The 24,114-nt window shown below is 38.8% G+C and overlaps 1 protein-coding gene across 1 annotated transcript in view; it reads right to left on the bottom strand.

Annotated features, from left to right (window-relative positions):
* Positions 1–24,114, bottom strand: part of PPP3CA (protein phosphatase 3 catalytic subunit alpha) — a 325,310-nt gene that overhangs the window by 3,928 nt on the left and 297,268 nt on the right. The window contains exons 11-12 of the mRNA XM_062199820.1: positions 12,093–12,177; positions 4,852–4,949 (exon numbers count right to left, since the gene is read on the bottom strand). Coding sequence (XP_062055804.1) covers positions 4,852–4,949; positions 12,093–12,177 — 183 coding nt within the window. The remainder of the gene's footprint in view (positions 1–4,851; positions 4,950–12,092; positions 12,178–24,114) is intronic.

Raw genomic sequence — 24,114 nt, 5'->3', positions numbered from 1 at the left:
AGTTGTTTCAAAACTCATTAAATGGTGAGAGATGGTTTGTTTTCCCTCCGCATTTTAAAGGTTAGCATAATGGTGATTAGTCAACTGTGAAAGGAAAAAGATGGGGAAATGGGAAAAGACCAAGGCCCAAAGCAAAGCTTCTTAATTCTTCTCTAATTTAATAATAAATTGCAAAATAATAGAGCTGTCTAATGAGCACCCAACCTGAAAAGCATCTCAGTCATTTTAAGGGGCAAAACAATAGCAAGAAGAGGAACTCTACTCTTTTTTCTAAACTGTGAATAACATTCCACCGTAATTAATAAATATACAAGGTTTGTCATCACTATAATTTATGAAGTGATCTTATTCATTCAAATAGTAAAAGTGGAGGCTCTAGGTATTCAAAGCCAATAGGGTGGGAGTGTAGACATTAAAATTCTAGCTAGAATAATGGATATTTCTGGGCTGGGGCTCGTTTCTCATCATTTTTGTTCATTCGTGTTTGGAAGAATGTGCTCTGCTGTAGTTGCTGGTCAGACAATGGGTATTAGCAATTTACATTGGTAGTATACTTAACACAACACAGAGTCACAGAAACCACAGAAAACAGCCAAACTGTCAACAAGAATGCACACTGCAGATTAGAATTTGCCAGGAGGAATAGATAATTCCCACATAAATAGCAGTTTGCTCACTGCTATTTAGGAAACAGTTGTATTTTCTCTTACAGTGCTGTCATTTCCCCTACCATATCCAAATCATGTATGGATTGGAAGAAAAGTGGCACTTTTTACACCATACCAAAGGCCCATACACACACAATTTTGGGCAAAACAAAACGTTATCTTGCAAGAACAAAATACAACTGAAGAATTTTGTTTTAAAGGGGAACTTCAAATCGTACTTTTTAAAATTTCCAGAGGATATGGTATATATACTATTACAAACTATTTTGATACGTAGTTCTCTCATAACCATGGATTGAGAAAGCACTCAGTTAAAAAGGAGTTCCAATGGGTTACCTCTTATCCTGGAGCGTGCTAGGGCACAGGTTGAGATGTGCACTTCTTAATTTCCCCTGTAGCTCCTAGTACAACAGTGCCTGGTACTAAGCACTCAGTAAACCTTAATCAACTGAGCGATTCCTTGGTACTCACGCTTCTTGTTATGGGCCACTTCCCAACTACTAGATACTTTCAAATGTCTTAAAAATATTTTGCTGGTGCTGTCTTACAAATACCAGTAGTTTGAAGTTGATAAGGAGTTGTTTATCTCATACCCCACTGTCTCATGTTGGACTATCTTTTAGAGACATAAATTAATGTTGAACTACAACAAAGCACTATTCAAGCAAAGTTTCTTCTTCTTTTTTTCTTTCTTTTTTTTTTTCTACAAACTTCTGAAGACTTGAATTAATGAAGCTATTTTTATTCTCTCCTTTTCAGTGCCGCCTGAAAGTGATTTGAGGGAGGGACATGGTTCAGCTCAGAGACTATTGTTTTAGGTGTTATTTGTCAGAACAGCTGCCATAACCCCCACCCCACATCATTCAAGATATACAATCCTTTGGTTTTCTGTGATTATACTAAGTTCATTATAAACGAGTCAAACATAGCTTTAAGGGAAAATAAAAAAAACAAACAAACAAACCATAGAAGGACATTTTCCCCTTTAAAGCAAGAACATTTGGGTTAATACTGAGCCACAACTGTTAGCCCAACACCCACACACTCTGTACAAGCTACAGCAAAAAAAAAAAAAAATGAATACACCCAGCAGAGCCCTTATCTGTTGCAGGTACAACAGAAAGGGGACTGGCCAATTTACCTTCATCAGCCTCAATAGCCTCAACAGTAGCTGAAGAGAAGAAAGGGGGTGCAAAATGAATGAGAAAAAAATGAGCAGAGGATTTTTTTTAATTCTAAGAACAAATAAGTGACGATCAAAGGAGCTAAGAGGATTAATGTTCCTATAAGTGCTGGATTCTGGCACAGACAACAAGACAGAAATGCTAAAAAGAAAGAAAAAAACACCACAAAAATAATAAGTTCTATTCATGAGCCAGACACACCTATCTGAGTGAACTGCTTTGGTTTCTGCTCACGAAGCAAATGACAAAACGAGTAACCCTTAAGGAAAAACACTCACTCAGGGAAGTTGTCTTTTATTTGGATTGAATTAATAAGGGATTAGGTGAATCTAAAATGTTCGTGACTCACACAGAGGCCTGCAACATCTCTGCTGTGCTTGCTGATTTACAGTTTCAAAATGTCAGACCAAATCACTGGACTTTAAATGATGCTGTAATGTCAGTGGTAGAATTCACACTACTTAACACTGAATAACACTATGTCCTAATGTGATGGGAACGCAGGGCCATGTAAACTTAAAGGAAGAATAAATCAGCATGTCTGAGTTGATAATGCACGGAACTCTTAAGAGACAAACACTGAGCTTTGTTCCCAGGGAGCAGGGAGATAGCCAGAGGGGAGGGGAGAAAGAAACAGCTAGGGAGTGACCATCACTGAGACTTCTTTGGCCAGACAGCCCACGTGAAAATCAGGTTTCTTTTCTTCATTGGAATATCATTCTTGAAAATATAATTCTTGAAACATTACAAACCAAGTGGTAGCCTGTATGTAGTGGTAATAATTCTAACAGTGCTTTAAAGACTCGGCAACCTAAAAACTGAACGCAACCCCATGTATTTACACATGAAATTTCATATAGGTATACGGAAACAGCACATTTCAGAGGCAAAACTTGAAAAGCCTACTGCTTTATCAGCTATTTGTATAATAAGGTCAGGGCCTGCACTTTCCTACACAGCTACATGACTCTTGCTTTGTTATTAAAGCTAGTAGTTACTTCACTAATGAGAAATCTTCTGTAACTCCAAAATGTTTAATATTAAGATGCTACCACTTCACTTACATTTAATTTTTCGTTTAATTTAAGGTTTTTAAGGTATAGCAACTGTCAAATGTGCACTATAACTTACAGTGCATTCAAGATTCACTTTGATAAAAATGGAGAATGGTTACCACCTTTCTAAGCAGCAATAAGTGCTCCCCCTTTGATACGAATGTGATGAATTTTTGAATTTCATTAAATGTGTGGTTTAAACTATATACTAAGTTTTCAAATTCTCAGGGCAAATGAGATTCCAACTCATGTATCGTGTGTGTGTGTGTGTGTGTAAAGAGAGAGAGAGAGAGAGAAATTTCAACACAGAATACAATAAACCAATGGACTTAAAAGGAAAAAAAAAATCTAAGTAATCTAAACATAAGTGAATGTCTGGAAATGAAACGAAGAACTGTAAGAACTTAAATTTAAAAGCAACAAATCTGGAACCACAAAAGCACTGCCAAATCAGAAATATGTACTGCCCACAAATAGTGGTGTCCTTTGGGAGCAAACGAGGCCCACACTTTCTGATAACACACTTGCTGTGCTTAAAATATCTCATCAGAAACTGCAGATTTCAGTCAATAAGAGAGAGGTGCATTTTGTGCATATGGGCGATTCATTTATGTTAATGCTTTAGTGAGCTTGTCTACTTTGGTGGGAAAACTTTTGTGTTTTTATAAAGTCATTAAAATAATTGCTAACTATAAGCTTTACTTTAAGACTACATTATTTCCCTACCTTCATTTAAAAATTCCTAACATTTTGTGGAAACTCAAAGTCATTGACTTTGGAATAAATTCATCTGAAAATAAATCAACTGTGCTGTTAGCATGTGTTCATCCACCAGCATCATGTCTTTGAAGCTACCATCATCTTGATGGAAACAAAGTGTGTCCACATAATAGAATCATAGGAATACCTGAATCTTCTAAGCTGAAGGAAAGGGATACAAAAGAAAATACAAGAAAGATTCAGGAAGAGATACAGGAAAATAAGCTAGAGGCTGACATCTGTTTTGAAAACGTTACAGTGTACTTTTTGTTTTTATTTTTTTTCTGTTAAAATACAATAGCAAAATTTCCATAAAGTATTGCTAAAATTATACTCTGAAGATTATATTAGTTAAAATGGATCAGAAAACAAAAACATGAATGAGTATATAGAACTGTGCTGTCTGACAAAGCAGCCACTAGACAGATGTGGCTATCTAAATTAATGGAAATTAGATAAAATTAAAAATTGTGTTTCCCATGTTATTAGCTATATTTCCAATGCTCAATAGTCATCTGCAATAGTTTCTGTAAAGATACAGAAACTTCTATTACCACACAGTGTTCTGTTGAAGAGCACTGGTTTTAAAGTCATACATTCTGCTACAAAATCTCTATCTTCATGGAAATGTTGTATATTATTGTTTTTCAAACTTAAAATGTAGCTCTACTCAAGTCTCTTCTCATGTTTTGGACTGACAAATCAAAGAAAAGACACCCATGGACTCCAATTTCTATTCGGGTGGCTAATAAGATCATGTTTTTCATATTTTTCTTCCATTCTCAGCTAAAATGGACACATATAGATGTAAACTAGTCTCTCTGTGTGTTTATTCCATCCACCAAACAAATAGATTGTGTGAACATTTGTTAAAAATGTAATTAGAAATTTTTAGCAACTGATTGGCTCAAAGAAGTCAAATCTATCCTGCACAGAGGCAACCTAAGGCAGCTGTCAGATGGATAGGCCGGCATATGTGGGGTGATACACGAACTGCAGGGAGTGAGGGAGCTGTTAGGTCGAGCATGACTGACCACACGGATGTGGGTTTCAGCCCTTCTTCCAGCCAAGAAGAACTGAAGACCAAGGTGGAACTTCAAGGGATGGATGACTAAGTCAGGGCTCTGATGAGAGGGCTGCCTAAGGGGGTTCTGGGCACACAGTCACAGCACTGGGCCTACTTACCGCTTTGCAGGGTCTGCTTCCCTCCAGAGAGCACTCCACTGGGGAGCATGCCGGTGGGCGTCAGGCCTTTCAGTGTCAGCACACTCTCACTCTCTTCTCTGCAAAGCACAATGGCAGGTGGTGAGGGGAGGGTGGTTAACTTCAATTGTGTGACAAGGAAATGACTCAAAGGAAAAAAGGCATAGAAGAGCCCATATTTCCCTCAATAGTGGCTCTTAGAATTGCTCTTTGCTTATATGCCATATTTTTAGACATTCTTATAGAAGTAATACTACAAAAACAATGGCTTGGAAAAAGTTTACGTTATACAACTGTGGAGCGATAGTCTCTTCTGATTATGGACGATATGGAAAACTTTTTTGATCTTGGAATCAAACATCACGACACAAAGTGTCTGGCACACGTCCTCCAGGACACCAATCGACAGGTTGAGAGAGAGCTGTGCGGAGTGTAGCTCTCAGCTTTTCAGCCAGGGCTCAGCAAAAATAAGTGGAGCTAACTTGACCTGGGAGGGGAAACTGGAGAGCATATGGGAAACAAAAAAAGCAAAAGATGCATGGGTTACAGAACCAGGAATTATATTCGGGGGATTGTAAAGGAGTTATGATATTGTGTTATAAATGCACAAAATAATGGCAATGTGCCCATAAAACCACTTGTAAAATATCCCAGCTTTTCTTTTCCAGCCACTTCTCCCACTGATTTATGAAGATAAAATTATTGTTACTCACTATTAACATTGTTTTATAATCATAAGTACCTCATCCTTTCATTAATCATTTAATGCTATTAATCATTTCAATTTACTAGCAAATCTTTGTGACTGCATAATCATGAAATAGGAATATTCTATCTTTCTACATAGCAGATACTGCAATTCTATGTAACAAGAAAAATGTTTGCAATACATACATAAATAATGTTAAATTTAATTTGTTCAACCACCCACAATTTTTATGAAGAAATCTAATGTGACCAAAACAGGATTTCAAAATTCTTTTTCAAAACCTGTGCTTTCATAACCTGTCTTCAACTCAGAAATCAGAAATTCCAATATTCAATTTCTTAAGCTACTGGAAGGGTCACTCCGTATCTCTTTTTATTCTCTCTCATTAGCAATCCTGAGAGTTCTACCCTTCAAAATATTTCCATTTCCCACAAACCTACTACCTCATCTCTTTGGTAAACAGGCTTACTGAGAAATAATTAACATAGTATATACCTCCCACTACCTACAGTGCATCATTCAATCCATGGTTCCTAGTATATTTGCAGAGTTGTGCAATCATCACCACAAAGGGAGTTTAGATCATTTCAACATCCCCCAAAGAAGCCCTGCACTACAAGCAGTCATGCCTCATTTCCTTCAGTCCTACATAACCTCTGATTTACTTTGTTTCTTCTGCACATTTCCTACCATGGAATCATATAACATATCTTCTGTGACCGCCTTCTTTTGCTCACCAACAGCATCTCCTCTCTGGACTACAGCAGTCTCCTAAATGGGCTGTCTGCTACATCCTTGTTCCCTTTTCCCACAGCTGTTCTCAGCAGAGTAGCCAGATTGAGCCTTGCAATATCAATGCTGGATCCTGTCACTCCTAACTCTCTGATGGCTTCTTCTCTCATTGTAGGGTGAAAAGTAAGCTCTTTAGCAGGTTCCACAAGGGCCTTAAAACTAGCCACCAACCCAGACTTTCCCATTCTGACCCATCTCTGAGTACATTCTTTCCCAGGGTTCACTTAGGTCTCTCAGACACACCCAGCACACCCAATCCTCACTTGCTTTGTCTTCCTCTTCCCACAGGGACCCATGTAGCTTATTCCTTCTCTGCCCTCACATCAGTGCTCCTACATCATCTTCTATCTAAACACTACCTATTTCCCCTGGCCTATTTTATTTTTAATCCAACATATTCATCAACCCCTAAAAACTCCTTTGTGATCTCCACTGCCCATCACATCCCACCCTGGCCGGACAAGCTTTATGAGAGCAGGGGTTTCTGTTGGCTTAGATCACTGCTGTACCCTCAGTACCTAGACTGCAAAGTACCTGCTACATGGTCCACATTCGGAAAATATTTACCAAAAGGAGGAGTAAAGAAAAACTGAATGGAGAATGGCACTGCCAATTTATATTTTAGATTTCTGTGTCCTTTCCTGCAAGAGTTTATATAAAAATACTAGGTCTGAAATGATCAATCATTTTACTTCCACGCAGGTACTTCAACTGGTTCAGGCTGCTTCTGCCAAACCATTAAAGGTAAGAGAACAGCACACCTATCTTGAATACTAATATGCAGATTTGGACAAATTGGGAGTACCTCTAAAGAAATGGACACATTTTCGTTCACATTCATATTCAATCTAATTATTATCTTTCTTTGTAAAGCAATTTTCTGGAAACCTGGAGTATTTTATTATTATTATTATTTTGACAGGTAGAGTGGACAGTGAGAGAGAGAAACAGAGAGAAAGGTCTTCCTTTTTGCTGTTGGTTCACCCTCCAATGGCCGCCACAGCCGGCGCATCACGCTGATCCGAAGGTAGGAGCCAGGTGCTTCTCCTGGTCTCCCATGTGGGTGCAGGGCCCAAGCACTTGGGCCATCCTCCACTGCACTCCCTGGCCACAGCAGAGAGCTGGCCTGGAAGAGGGACAACCAGGACAGAATCCGGGCCCTGACCGGGACTAGAACCCAGTGTGCCAGCGCCGCAGGCGGAGGATTAGCCTGCTGAGCCGCGGCGCCGGCCTAGAAACCTGGAGTATGTTTTTAATCTTCAAAACTCTGATTTTTGTAGTCTCAGTATAACTTTCTTTCAAAAATTACACCTTTAGGGTCAGACTCATCTTGGCTGAAATCTTAGCCATGCGATTGAGTCATTGTTTTGCTTTTCCAGGCTTCGGTTTCCTCATCTACAAAATCACATTTATAATGACAGGATTTCTTTCAGGACTAGGTTATACACTGGATGCAAAAGCCCGGGTCCAGATGATCACTTTTTCTTCCTTCCTTTCCCTTTTTCATTCAACATCCACCTACCTTTCCGCAGTCTTGTCTGCCTTGTTTTTTCTTCTGCCTGCATTTTTAACCTCCCCCTCTCTGACACCTCAGGGCAGACTCTCCAACTGCATCTCCCCCAGTCTGTCCAATTTAACTCACTGTAGTCCTCCCAATAAATACTTATATACATAAATCTCTAAGTGGAGCAATGCCTCCTCTTAGATAACAGCATCCTACCAATCAGGCAGGCTGGTTCTTCCGTAGAACATGCTTGGAAAACTCCCTCTCTCTAATCAGTCAAACCGTATTCTTTGTCTCCCAGTGCGTAATATGCTCCCAGCCTCCCACAGAAGTCTTGTCCTCAAAGGTGGCTTCTTTGTTTCTCAATTCCAGTGATCTCTGCTGAGTTCTTATTCAAACAGATTCTTTCAGTATTTCCCACTGATGGCCACACCTTCCTTCAGGGAAGACTTCTTCCTTTCAGATTTTGTAACTCCTAGTTCTCCTCTAATACCATCTCTCATTCTTTGGCTGATCTTTTCCTCCAAGTCCACACTGTGCTTTCGATATGGTAGCCCCAGCTGCCCACGACTCTGCCCACTTGTAACATTGGTAGTCTGAGTTGAGATGTGCAACTCAGTACAAAATGCACACCAGATCTCAACTATTTAGTATATGGAAAATATCTCTTTAGTAAGCATTGTATTATTAACATGTTGAAGTGATAAAATTCTAAATGTGGATGACAATTAGAGTATATTATTAAAATTAATTTCTTTCTTCCTACTCCTCTTACTGTTTCTAGAAATTTTCAAATGACAGACCTGGCCTGTGTTACTTTTCCCTTGGAAAGCATTGTTCTAGAGGATTCTTTTGCCCTTTTCACATTTTCCTTTATCAAGGCCATCTGCTTACGTTTCTTAGGTCTTGTCTGTATTGTTCATTCCTCTGTCTCCCTTTCTATCCCTCCCCCATCCCTGAAGTTCCAGGGCAGAGTCTCCAACTGCCTGTCCCACATGTACAGTCTGTCAAATTCAACTCATTGGAGTCCTCCAATAAATACTTAATTGATCTTTAAATGGAGAAATACCTCCTTTTCCTTAGATGGCAGCATCCTATCAATCACACAGGTTGACTCCACTGCAGAATATGCTTGGACAATTTCCTCTCGCTTATCATATCTTGTGTAGGTAAGAGGTCACTTAGAGAACTGGACTGGAGTGTTCTGCAGGCAGCAGGAGTACCAGCATCCATCTACAGTGAGAGGCTGGCTCCACGAACCACTGTTACTAATGTTAAGAGCCAATACCTAAGTTGACCCTATCCTGCAGTTCTACATGTTCTTCCTGTTTGTGCTAGGTCATTCTGCTAGCCAACCTTAACACTGTTGTTAGCGTACAGCCCAACATGGGTTAGGACATGCCTCTCATCCTGTGAGAATCATTTCTTGCTGATCCAAGAAAATTACACTTTATCATGAATGGGAAAGCCCCCCAACAGAATGGACATAAATAAATTTCCCATCTCATTTCTTAATGGATTCCTCACTCACTCTCTTGTCTTAACTGCTCATCCTTTTCAAAGACTTAGAATTCATGCCTAGACTACTGTTACTTGACCATTCATAATAGACTATGTAGTTTTGTTTTAAGACTCCTCAATGCTGCTCCCCAACTGAGTGAATTGAGACATAATGCTTAGCCCTTCTCACATTTAGTATCTTCACTGTAAAGTGAGGATACCCCAGTCTTGCAAGTTAGCTGTGTGGGTTATTGTTAAATGTATAGAACATGGGCCATAATACCTGGCATTTAGCAAGCATCTCACAAAAGAATGCCAATGACATTGCTCATGAGACTGTGTGACTGTGTTCTTGATGACTTCTTTACCTACAGGAACGCCTTCACCACAATTCTCTACCTACTGGAATTGGGCCTACCTTCTATGGCATACCTTCAGTATCAACCTCTTCATAAACTTTCCATTCAAGAAATATGTGAGGGTTCTTTTCTATCTAATGCCATCACAGAGCATTTGTTCACATATTTAGTGTACACTTCATTGTCTTTTGTCTACTGTCTATACACCTGTCATTCCAATTCTGTGTCTGAATTGCCTAATTCAGTTCGTAGCACACATTTAATGCTCAGTCATTACTCACTAAACTGAACTTCTCTCTGGATACGATTCCTGTGTATTCTGCATGCCAGGGTACTTCAAAAAGGTCATGAAAAAATGAACCACTTTTCCCATGAAGCTTCTGAAGATCCCTCATATTTACTACAGTATCATTTATTATAGGAACATAATAACTTTCTACCAATGTCTGCAGTCTTAATTCACTGATTACCACTGGTTTATACAGTCCATTTGTCTTCTGAAAATAATTATATCTCAACTGGCAGAGAATGGACCTCCTAATTTTAAGGCCTACATACAATTCTATAGCTGGTTAGTTCTTAAGGCACTGGTTACTGTGCTCATGTCCCATATTAGGGTGCCTGGGTTTGATGCCTACTTCTGGGTCCTGACTTTGTTTTCCCACTAATGTAGACCCTGGGGGCCAGAAGTGATAGCTTGAGTTATTAGGTTTCTGTTTCCCACATGGGAGACCTGGATTGAGTCCTAAGATTCCAGCTTTTACCTTGGCCCAGCCTTATCCATTGTGGGCATTTGGAAACCTGACTGCTTCTTCAACAAATAAATAGTTTTAAAAAGTTCTTTTTTCCCACAAAAGAACTTCCACATGGAAATTCTGTATTGTTTTTATTTCTTTAGGTAGAGGTTTCAATAGTAAGGTAAAATAAGAGCATTTCTTGATAAAATAAGGCACAATGCATAAATGTTTATGTGGAGTACCAGTTGAGTTTAGCATCTTCATATAGTCCTTCACCCTCACATGACATTCACCCAACCAGCTGAACTCCTTGCTGGTCCTCAAAACTGTTGCTTTTTTTTTACTTGAGAGTCTTTATACTCGCTATTGCCTTCGCCTGAACTCTTACCCTGTCTTTTCATGAAGGTCACCCACTTGCTTGAATGGTCTTGGCTGATCATATATTAAAATAAGTGCCATATCTCTCACCTGCTATCTCATATGTTACTTTGGTTTTTCTTCCTAGTACATAGCCAGTGCTTTAAGTTTTACTTTGTTTATGCACTGCATGAATAAAGTTTAGTTAGAGCTGTGGACTGTTAGGGCAGAGGCAGCCTCATTCACTAAGCTGTAGGAAATGCTGATGCTCTATTTTTAGCTTCACCATGACTCTCTCTGTTGTGCTGGCCACCACAGAGTTATGCCTGACTTCGACGTGGTGTCTTTGAGGAGGGATGATAATGCTTTTTCATCCTTCTCACGGCTCCCTGATTTTCACATCAAGTCATTTAGCTACTCTTCAGAGATTCTACCAGGTATAGGATAAAAACACCAAGACAAATCAAAATAGCCAATGCTGCTCTTGTATGACAAAAACTGAGGCAAAAAAAAAAAATCTGGCAAAAATTAGATCATGAAATTATAACATATGCAGCCACATTCCCATTTATCTTCACAGGTGTTTCATTGTGAGTTGACTGCACACTCCTTACCCATACACAAGCCAAGTTTTGAAACTAATCTTCTGAAGACAAACATAGTTATTGTGTATTATCCAGGAAGAGCTAATTGAATTTAAGTAAAATATAGTGAAATGCCTTCAGAAAAATACCTGTTTTCTAAATCCATGCTTAATAATATGATTTGTGATCTATTTCAAAAATATACTACCTTATGGGAACTAAAACATTAAGTAACACTTATTCAGTGATGTATTAGAATAATATGGACACACATGAATGGCTTTATGGCTGATGCTTATTTTCCTGAAATCTAGTGAAATGCACCTGATAAATTCATCTTTTACCACCCAGTCAGAATGAAATACAAAAGAGATTATAGTAGCTTTTCATGTTTCATAAATTGTTCAACTTATTGTGAAATAAATGCTGTAAAATCCGGCAGCAAATAGAGGGATAAAATGCAATGTAATCCATTTATAGAAGCTTTCTTTAGAGAAGTCATTTAGTAGATAGCATTTTAACTCAAATAGTGAGGAATAGACAATTCAGCTGCAAAGGAAAAAAAAAAGAAAAGCACATATTTTCAATCAAAATATTTAAATAATCAAACTGGTAGATTCAAATATTTACCACATGATACAGAACAACATTGAGAACAGAAAGAGAGGAGACAGGTCCCACCTGAGAACGGAGAACACTCGGGCCATTTTGCCTATGGCACGGATCTTGTTCCTTATTACCTCCTTGCGGGCTGCAGCTGTGGCTCCTGCATTTCAAAAACAGAGTTTAACAGTCAGTGACTTTTTATCTAATTATAACTCCTTTACAGATTTGTACATATAACCAACTACAGTAAACAAAATCAGTTTGCATTTTTTCCTTTAAGAGTATTTATCAATAAACAAGTGTGAAAATTTATGCTGTGGGCTTCAATATTGCATGTGATTCTTGAGCGGTTTTTGTGATTTTCATGGGCAGGTGTTTAGGAGCTCGGGAGCTAATTGAAAAATCACTATCAGATGGGGGTGGGTATCCACCCTTGTGCCCACCCTTCTCTAAGGGAGTTTCCCTTCTATTGCATTAAGTGAGGACGGCATGAATTGGCAGGAAGAGGTGAGCAAATCATCAGCATCTTCTACTCATCCCCATCTCCATGTGGCAGAGACTGGTTTTGTGTGTGTGTGTGTTAAAAATAAATTTCCCTTTATTTTCATTGATTAAAGTTCATAATTAGAGTGTGATTCAATTTGACTTTTTTTTTTTTTTTTGAGACTGGTTTTTAACATTTTTCCCTCGAAAAGAGGAAAGCAGGAAGCCTCTTAATTCCTTCTGTTCCTGGGGACAACATTTGCATTATTTAATTATTATTATTTAATTATTTAATGGCTGTAAAACGTTTGTTATTGTACTTCAAACTCTTTCATCTTCCGCTTGCTTCATGAGTTACAGAGGAAAAAATGGAAAACTGACATATTTCACTTCCTTTTTTCTTAAAAACTGCATATTTTAGTAGGAAATAAATTCAATAAAGAATGATAAGGTGTGCAGCTGGCGCTGTGGCATAGCGAGTAAAGCTGCCGCCTGCACTGCCAGCATCCCATATGGGCGCCGGTTGGTGTTCTGGCTGCTCCACTTCTGATGCAGCTCTCTGCTATGGCCTGGGAAAGCAGCAGAAGATGGCCCAAGTCCTTGGGCCCCTTCCCCCATGTGGGAGACCTGGAAGAAGCTCCTGGCTCCTGGATTCGGATCGGCTCAGCTCCGGCTGTTGCAGCCATTTGGGGAGTCAATCAGCAAATGGAAGACCTCTCTCTCTGTCTCTTTCTGCCTCTGCCTCTCTGTAACTCTGACTTTCTTTTTTTAACTTTTTTTTTTTTTTTGACAGGCAGAGTGGACAGTGAGAGAGAGAGAGACAGAGAGAAAGGTCTTCCTTTGCCGTTGGTTCACCCTCTAATGGCCGCCGCGGTAGCGCGCTGCGGCCGGCGCACCGCGCTGTTCCGATGGCAGGAGCCAGGTGCTTCTCCTGGTCTCCCATGGGGTGCAGGGCCCAGGCATTTGGGCCATCCTCCACTGCACTCCCTAGCCACAGCAGAGAGCTGGCCTGGAAGAGGGGCAACCGGGACAGGATCGGTGCCCCGACCGGGACTAGAACCCGGTGTGCCGGCGCCGCAAGGCGGAGGATTAGCCTGTTGAGCCACGGCGCCGGCCCTGACTTTCAAATAAATAAATAAGTCTTAAAAAAATGAAAGAATGATAAGGTGGGAGTTTATTTTATTAGCTACAATGCCTGCATCCCTTGTTGGAATTCCTGGGTTCGATACACTACTTTAGCTCCTGACTCCATCTTCCTGCTAATGCAGACCCTGGGATGGCTTAAGTGACTGGGTTGCTGCCATCTACGTGAGACCTGGATTGAACTTCTGACTCTTGGCTTCCACTCAGTTCACTTCCACACATTGTGGGCATTTGGGGAATGAAGCAGTTGGGTGAGTGCTCCCTTTGACTCTCTCAAAAATAAACACCTTCAGAATCAAAGCATTTAGGTTTTGAAAAGCTTTTTATTTTTCAGTAGATCCAAAATTTTATCAACTAAGTTCAAAAGATAACGCCAATGTTACTCATAAACATCACTCATCTGTTATTTCACCCATTTACTTTCCTTCTCAAAAAGGATCTCTGATAAACCTCTAAAGTGTGTACATATAACATAGTTGAGATCAGGCTAGACTCTGGCATGATTTCTTTTAAAAAAGATTCATTTATTTATTTGAAAATCAGAGTTATAGACACACACACACACAGGGGAGGGGAGAGGGAGAGGGAGAGAGAGAGAGGTGGCAGGGGCCCAAAAACTTGGTCATTTTCTGCTGCTTTTCCCTGGTCATTAGCAGGGATCTGGATTGGAAATGGAGCAGCCAGGACACAAAATGGTACCCACATAGGATTGTGGCATTGCAGGTGGCAGTTTTACCTGCTAAGCCACAATGCTGGTCCCTGGTTTGATTTTTAACAACTATTACCTCAAGTGTTTGAGTATTTCAAATATTGAACCAGCCAAAGTAAAAGCCAAAATGGTACAGCATATACTGTAAACAAATCGAGATAACTGATGTGTTACTGAAAGACAAAGCAGTGGCACATTAAACCAAAGTTATCTAAACAGATGTGGAAAGAGATATATTTAGTACTCATGGGAAACGGTTAAGCATGGGTTTGTCTAGTTACATTTTGCCACTTACTACATTTTCCAAATTCAAGACTGCTTTATGGTAGATAAACTATTTTTTTAAACATTTTTAATTTATTTCGATTTTATTTGAAAGGCAGAAATACTGGAGAGGGGAGAGAAAGTGTATGTGTATGAGAGACACAGAGTGTGCTAAACTGACAAGAGAAAGATCTTCCATCTTCTGGTTTACTCCCCAAAATGTCTTCAACAACCAGGGACGGGCCAGGCCATAGCTGGAAGCCTGAACTCCATCAGGGTCTCCCATGGGGTGGCAGGGACTCAACCATGGCACACATTAGCAGGAAAATGGATCAGTTGAGGAAGAATCAGGAGTCAAACCAGGCACTCCAATATGGTCACTTCAAGTGGTGACTTAACCACTGCAACCAAACCCTTTCCCTTTCCCCCAAAAAGTTCCTTTGTATCAGGTTTTTTTTTTTTTTTCTTTTTTTTTTAAATGACAGGCAGAGTGGACAGTGAGAGACAGAGAGTCAGAGAGAAAGGTTTTCCTTTGCTGTTGGTTCACCCTCCAATGGCGCCACGGCCGGCGCACCGTGCTGATCCGAAGCCAGGAGCTAGGTGCTTGTCCTGGTCTCCCATGCGGGTGCAGGGCCCAAGCACTTGGGCCATCTTCCACTGTACTCCTGGGCCATAGCAGAGAGCTGGCCTGGAAGAGGGGCAACCGGGACAGAATCCAGCGCCCCGACCAGGACTAGAACCCGATGTGCCGGCGCCACTAGGTGGAGGATTAACCTGTTGAGCCACGGCGCCGGCCTTGTACCAGGTTTTAAAAATAATATTATATGGTATTTAATGAATTCACCTTATTTTCCCTTTAATTCCAGAGGTATATTTGGACATGCATAAGCAGAAAAATATTGCAAAAGAGTAAGATAATTTGTTTTACACATGATACAGGATTTTACAGAAGGTGTTAACACCATGAGATTATGTTTTCATTCTACTATACCTCTAATACACATAAAACAAAATATTCTCTTCAGATAACTTCCAAAATGTTCCTAATCTGAACAGTTTAAATGCTGCTTAAACCCACTGTAAATCACATAATTTGGTCAGAGACTGTGGTCTACATGCAATAATTGGTGTATGTGTAGGTCTTTTAATCTGTGATATGAACAAGCTTCCTGACCTTTAATAAAGAGAAGATTTCTGGTGTTTCCAGAGGGCTTTCACAAATGCAATTTGGAATCATTTTTCACTGCTTGATAAGGGTCAAGAAATCATCACCCTAACACTTCCACAGAAAAAACAAAAAAACCTTGCACCAATACATATGCAAATTTGAAATGGGTGTAAGGAAGACCACTGCTTTTTGCTCTTGACTCCAAGAAGTGAAAACATAATGGGCCACTTCCTAGCCTGGAAGGGTTAATTTTCCGAGGTGTTGCAATGCACACTCATGTCACAGGGGGACAGGTGGTCTGCTGAAGGTGTGCACCAGCTTGAAGCTGGCTTCCACTCGTCTTCCTCTAATCTGAAAGCAGTCCACATTTGTGTCCATTTCTTCCTGTCTGTGGCAATCACACCATGGAGGGTACCTCCCAACATATCCAATGGGCACAACTTATTAATGCCATCTAGTCTGCACAAATGGGTGGAATAAGTTTAAATCCACGTGAGAGAAGGCCATTCTCCAATGCAGTTATTCCGATAATCAAGCAGAACCATGGATTCTCATTCCCTATGAGTTCCTTGAATTATTTCTTAGCCAGAATAATGAGCTCTGTGTATGTAGGACCCCTGTGTCAAACTTTTTTTCTGTGTTTCTAACAACATTTGTTAATGGGTTTGTAATTAAGATTATTATACAACAAATTCTTCCCTGGAGACCATCTAAAAGTCTAAATTCTCTGTGCTCAAATTTTATTTATTTGAGACAGAGAGGGCACTTATCTGCAGGTTCATTCCCTAAGAGCCCGCAATGGTCCCTGTGCTTGGATTATAAATGACTAACTTGAGATCAGGAGACTATTAAACTACTAGTGGATATGTGAGGGTTTTTTTTTTTAAGGTTTTATTTATTTATTTGAAAATAACTGGGTGGGGGGGGAGAATCTTCCATCTGCTAGTTCACTCCCCCAGATGGTCACAATAGTTGGGGCTGGACCAGGCACATGGCGATTGGGCCATCTTCCACTGCTTTTCCTAGGCCCTGAGCAAGGAGCTATATCAGAAGTGGAGCAGGCAGGACGTGAATTGGTGCCCATAAGGGATGACAGTGTTGGAGATGGAAGTTTTACCTGATATGCTATGGCAATGCCGCTTGCTGGCTTTTTTTGTGTTTGCTTTTTAAAGCATAATGGCAAATAAATAGTCTCCTTATCATAGTCTTTCTCTCTCATATACACACAGACACACACACATACACATATGTATGTTACTAAATATATATATTATTCGCTTCAACGCTGCTTTCAGCACAACATTCTGCTATTACTACTCCATTTCAACTGACACAATCAGCTCAGATGCCATGATATACTAACTTATGAGAGCAATTCTGGGCCTCTCCAATAAACAATATGGCCAGATCATGAAATCTATCTGCCATAAACAATGATAAGTTTAGGAGAGCTCCGAAAGTGGTGACCATACTTCAAAGCACAACAAGCAAAGTAGAAAGGAGTGGTCAAAATGTCTAAGAATAAACTTGTACACATTTAAGAGAAATGAGAAGGGAAAACCATAACATCAAATAAGGAAAACATATATAAATACCTATTTCCATAGAAAATTTCCCATAGAGGACTCATAAAATATGTCAGAGCAATGAAAAGTAAATACTATATTGGAAGAGGAGGAAGTCTATTACTATATTATGTAGAAATGTGCTTCTCAGCTTAGTGCAAGTTAATGCTCAAAGAAAGTGTTGATTGTTAAGTCAGCAACAGGAGTCACTGTGTACTTACATCCCATGTGGGATCTGTCCTTAATGTGTTGTCTAATGTGCAATGATGCTATAACTAGTACTGAAACAGTATTTTTACACTTTGTGTTTCTGCGTGGGTACAAACTGATGAGATCTTTACTAATTATATACTGAATCGATCTTCTGTATATAAAGATAATTGGAAATAAAAAAAAAAAAACCCTGGTGTTAAATTGGAAATGGCATAGAAAATTAATTAATTTTTTAAAAAAATATTATGTAGGATCTCTGTCTTTAATGTGCTGTACACTCTTATTTGATGCTATAACTAGTACTCCAACAGTATTTTTTTTTTCACTTTGTGTTGCTATATGGGGGCAAACTGTTGAAATCGTTACCTAATATATACTAAACTGATCTTCTGTATATATAAAAAAAAAAAAGAAAGTGTTGAAGGTTAAATGTAAAATAAACATTATGACAGTCAGAGCCAAGATATCATTTCTTATATTTTTATACTTTTATGTTAATTAAATTATTGGAGGGCAATAAATAGTTAATCAAGGCATATTCCAGCACACAGTGAGCCAAATTCCCCTTTAAAACATTTGATAACACAGATAAGAAGTTTTATTACTGTTTTAATACAATTAGAATATATTTCCTCAAAAAGCCAAATAATCTGACCATAGACACTAAGGAAGGATATTAAACCTATTCTACTGATGTTTCATCTTAGGGATTACCTTCAACATTTTCCAAATAATCAGAATAAAAATTAATCTCACAGAACATAAATATCACATCATGAAATTTTTAAATAGCCAAATAAAATGTCTGGATTTAATTTTTAGGAGGTGCACAGCAGGACAGAATTTACTCTGGATGTAAATATCCCAATATACTTGGTATTCTTGGTTTTTTGTATTTTACAACGATCATTAAAACTCTTTTGTGAAAAAAAATTCCATTGCACATTCTCATAGTCCACAAGTCAATAGAAAAGTCGAGGAAAAGTGCATGTTTTTCAGAATTTTACTACCTGCCACAGGTAAATATAATGTCATCAGATACTGTCCATGCCACCCTAAGTTGTTGAAATGTGACACAGAAGTTGAAATTAAAATCCAGTATATTTAAATAATGAGGACACATAAAATACCTTTTGCATGAAAACTATGGAAACTCTTTTTCATTGCAAAGAATATCAGTTATTTCAGTTTAGAAGTTCAAAACTGAAAGGCAATATTTTATATGTTACCAAAAATTAATAACTTTAGGAAAATTAAATTTTGTGTCTCCATTCAAATAATTATCACTTTTTTGGCCACTCGTTAGTGTTTTAAGTTCTGACCTTCTTAGATGCCTGGGGTTTATGCTACTATTTCCAGAATCTAAGCATCCCTGCACAGTCAATTTTCCTTAAAGTGAGGGAAGCTCATATACAGACCAAGGAAATCTTTAAAGATCTGCTTTTAACGTGTGTCTTCCTGCCCTTAACTTAGCACCTTGCTAACTTCACATGAAGTTTTAGAGGTATCTAAGCAAGTGGCCTGCTGAGTGAGTGCTGCATCCCCACAGTGTAGATTTCAGCCTCTATGGGAACTGCACCAGAGAAATGAGGAGCCAAGTGCTGGGTGGAAGAGAGAGTCCTACTACACAGGGCACCTGCCGTATGTTACAGATGCTGGCTCTGTCTTTTGGTTCACAGTCACCACTGCCGATCCTCATTCTTAACTGAATTAGAAGTATGCATAGAGTACTCTGTAGAATACAATTAATACAATCCAAAGCAATTAGTACATGCATTTACTCATTCACCAAGCAGGCCTGTGAATCCTATGCCGTAGGATTCTCCACGTGCTAGCAGCAGATACATGAACAAGGCATGGCCTCTGCTTGAAGACATCATCTATGGTATGGTTTGGATACGGTTTGAGTTTGTTCCTCAAGGGTTCATGAGTTAGAAGCAAGTTCTCAGTGTGATGATTTTAAAAGATAGCGGGACTTTTAAGAGGTGGGGCATAGTGGGAGGTCTGTGAGGGTGCTGTGCTAGGAAGAACTGATTCGGCTCCCAGGGGACCCTGCCTAGCTCTTGTGAGAGGGCTGTTAAAAAAGGCAAGCCTGACCCCGGAACTGTTGTCTTTCCATGTCATAGACACAACGGTGGGGGGCTCTCTCCAGGGCCAGCACTATGCTGGTTAGACTTTCAGCCTCCAAAACAGTGAGCTAAACAATCCTCTTTTCTTCATACAGTATCAGCCAGAGGTACTTCATTATAGTAACAGGTAACAACTAAGATCATGTGACTACAAGACACTGTGACAAATACTACAGTGCAAAGAGCAGTGGTTTGCTGTCTTCTGTCAGGTGGCCAGGTGTACTGAGTGCACCTCTTTTTAACTCTAAACTTAGCAACTTCAGTGTGCTAGCTGGAGATGAATGCTGAGGATAAACTTTATAGCGGGAAAATTGGCAAGTGCTATAAATTAGTACTTTTCCCCCAAAGGACTGGTTGTTAAACATTTAAAAGTATGCCACTGGATGAAGGTGCTAAGGCTTGCAGGCACAAGAAAAATATTCACTGAAAAATCGATGATTGTGAAGGACAAATAATTGTCAAGGAGTAGAGAAAATGATCATTCTCATATAGGATTTTCAATCGTGTGGAGGCATGTTCAGATAATGGGTGAGAAGTCCGCTTTCAAGGGAACTTGGGTAGTTTGGGCGGAGAGGAAAGGAGGAAACATCTGAAGCTTTAGCACAGCTGTACATGCAAACAAGTTTAGACATTAGCATTTGTGCAACGAGATGAAAAAGAGTTTATTTCACTAGACACCAACAAAACAAAGAAACCAAATAATACTTGAGAAAGTCAGATTGATAGAAGGGTAGAGGGGCAGATAAATGATAGAGAAGACTTATAGATAAATAAGAGTTGTAGAAAGGGATGAGTACATGGGTACTGCATATACAGTTCTTTAAATTTTATTAATCTAAAACACTTTATACTAAAATGTCAACAAATGGCACCGTAGATGGGGGAAACTTATTTCAGAGGGAAAAGAGAGAGAGAGGCTTTGGGAAGAAGGCCTCCATATCATCCAGCACTTCCTTCACGTGACATGGTGGCTGCATGGGCTTGCAGAGGGCAGCCATGGGGAAAGTTCTCTCTGCAGTGACATTCTGCCTATTGCCCTCACTAACTGGCTCCAGGGGAACACTGCACTGGTAGGGTTTTATTTTACGAATACAGTTCAACATATTTCAATTAGTTTCAACATACTTTTATAACTGAAAGAAATGAAGACGACACTATATAAAACTTTATACTTAAATATAAAATAGGAATATTTTCATAGTAGAATATGAAACAGCTTTTTAAAAGTTATTTTTTTGTTTTAATGGAAAAACTGGCAGAATTTTTCTACTTCATTACTATATTGACCTCAAGTCTTGCTATTTATAGGCTTCTTTCTTCAAAGAGCTTTTAACTAACACACATATATCCACAGCATATATACTTATAGGCTATAACTTACAAAGTATATTTTGCTGGCAGACTACACATTTCTTTATAAACTTGCAATGCAAATTCTGAGAAAATAATAAGTGTTTAACCCTTGAGTATTTTACCGAATTTCTTAAAAGTTAACAAACTTCTCCCTATGGGAATCTATTCTACTTCAAAGTAAAATTTTATCATGGATCACTATTATTAAGTAGAATTCAGATGCTTCTTCAGGTTTTTTTTTTTTTTGCAATCACAGCAATTATTAAATTTGCATAAAGGCTACTGATGGAATGAAGCAATATATATTCTGTTATGCTTTATTAAAGACAAAAATGGATTTTGTTTCCATCTAAAATCAATACCTCTGAATGTAAGACATAATGCAAAAGACAGAATACAACTTTAAATGCCTCTAAATACCTTGCATAACTAGTCTTTAAAACTTTTATATAGATGACGAGGAAAATCATGAAGGTATAGTCTGTCTGGGAGAATACATGCCTCAAATTTGATGTAAATTATGTGCTATGTTCCCTAATTCTTATATTCCTTGCCTTTTTTTCTTGACCTGATTTAACAATATCAAACCTTGGGCTTCTATATGCCAACCAAGGGATGCCACCCACAATTTATTTAGACACAGCCCAGTGTTGCCCCTGGCTGAGTTGTGACAACTGCTTCCCTACATTTTCCTTCACCACTAGGCACTTGACTCTTGGATTGTGGAATGACATCATAAGCATTGGTTAAGCATGAGTTTTATTCATATTGTTACAAAAGATTATTCCTGAAAGAATGCTATTTCTACTTTCAAGTTTTAATAGTTGTAGAGAACGTAATATGCAATTATTGTCCTTATAAAAAGAAATGGCCATATTAATAACCAATGGCATAGAAATATCATATTACTATGATTCTCATCCATTTAAAAAAATCTGGAAAGAAGATATTCATTTAGAAATCTTCATATTTTTCCTTTTTCTGAAATATTACTTCCATTTCAATCTCTTCAAACTTTTACTCTCATTATATATTTGAACTTCAGAACATTTTTGTAACTACATTATACTTTCCTATAACAATATATGGTCAGACATTTAAGTTAAATATATTTTTAAAATTTCCCTGAAACAATAGGTTCTATGGATTAAAAAACTCATTTGGAATAAATATCACAATTATTGTTAGTTTACAGTTGAGCTAGGTAGCACAAATACATAAAAATGTTTATGAGTATTAAAATAAAAAATTTATCATAATGTACCTCTTAATGAAAAGAACGGGTATACTTTTTTTTTTTACTTCTTTTTAAAAGATTTTATTTATTTATTTTGAAATTCAGGGTTATAGAGACAGAGAGAGAGTGAGATATAAAGAGGGAAGGAAGGGAGCGGGGAGAGGTCTTCCATCTGCTGGTTCACTCCCCAAATGGCTGCAATGGCCAGTGCCAGGAGCTTTATCTGGGTCTTTTTCGTAGGTAGCAAGGACCCAAGTACTTGGACCATCTTCCTTTGCTTTTCCCAGCCATTAGCAGGAAGTTGGACAGGAAGTAGAACAGCCGGGACACAAACCAGTGCCTGTATGGGATGTCAGCATCCCAGGCAAGGGCTTAACCTGCTAGGCCACAATGCCAGCTCCTAGATATGAAACTTTTACAAGGTCTGTTCGTAGTATACCAGAGGTTTTCATGGTAATGTTCAAGGTAATGTATATGGTGGTCATGCCTAGGGAGATCCATGCCTCTCTTAGAATCAGATTAGTGCAGCTGAGAAAGAGGAGATGGGGAAAGATGAGCTGTATTGTGGCTCCTCTTACCTCCATGTCCCAGGTCTCAGGAATATTGAAAATAAATAAGAGGACACATGAAGTCCCAAGACGTAAGAAAGAACTGCCTGTAAACTCCCCTGAAACATCTCTGAGGAACCCCAGCACACAAATGCTTCAGTCTGAAGATTCCTACATTGTCAAGAATTAGATGACTGGGGGTACAGAGTGCCCACTGGGGTTGAGTGCAACACCAGGCAGTTCTGATCCAGCTTCCTGGAAATATACCTGGGAAGGAAACAGATCATAGCCCAAGTACTTGGGTCCTAGTCACCTATATGGGAATACAGGATGGAATTCCTGGCTTCTGGCTTTGGCCTGGCATGGACCCAGTTGTTATGGCCATTTCCGGGGTGAACCAGTAGATAGATCTGTCCCTTTCTCTCCCTTTCTCCCTTTTAAATCAATCAATCAATGTTTCATTTAAATAGAAAAAAAAGAATGAGATTACTTAGTTGCTAGAGTTGTCAGAACTGGACAATGAACTTGGGAATGCTGCATGAGATCTAATCCACAGGGACTATTGGGCTTTGCTTTTCACAAAGGAGCTGTTCATATGCTTATGTAGCTTACTCTTTTAGCTAGAGAAAAACCACCTTTAGGACAACAAGTGAAAAAAATTACTGTAAAAATTCAAGATTAAAGCCTAAAATATTTAGAAAACCGACCTAATTTGGATTCTAATTCTACTATATTACTCAGCAAAAGGTTATAAAATTCAGACTTAATAGCCACTCACTCCAAACCACATATTCTGAATTTCTTCCATATGTTTTTTAACTCAGCTTATAAGAGCGCCTGCAATGGTGTGATATTTGGCATAAAGCTATTCAGTCTTATATTTCACTTTGAAAGCCACTGAAGGTCCTTTAAAATACAAGCTTTTAAAATAAAATGCCTATTTTGAGTAAAGGATTTTAAGGGAAGTTGGTAGAGCCTAGACTGTTTTTTCTCACTTCTCTTGATAACTGAATTCTTTGGACAGGAAGTCTTCAAAATGTACAGATTACCGCTCCCAGATGTCCAATTACTGTGATTATTTGGTTATTTTCTACTTACTTAAAAGTTACTTTCATTCACAAATTCTAATGTGAGTCCCTTTCACTTTTGTTCCCTGAGATGCTGTGCTCCATCTGTTCAATGACTCCTCCATAGAGCATAACGAAATTGACCTACAGCGTAACTCTAACTGCGGTGAAAATTAGAGAATTCGTAGATTAGGAACCTCCCACTGTTTTTCTAAGAA

The sequence above is a fragment of the Lepus europaeus genome, chromosome 8, assembly GCF_033115175.1.
Source record: "Lepus europaeus isolate LE1 chromosome 8, mLepTim1.pri, whole genome shotgun sequence".
Taxonomy (NCBI): domain Eukaryota; kingdom Metazoa; phylum Chordata; class Mammalia; order Lagomorpha; family Leporidae; genus Lepus; species Lepus europaeus.
Note: the sequence above shows the minus strand (reverse complement) of the source record. Positions and strands in the feature narration are given on the sequence as shown.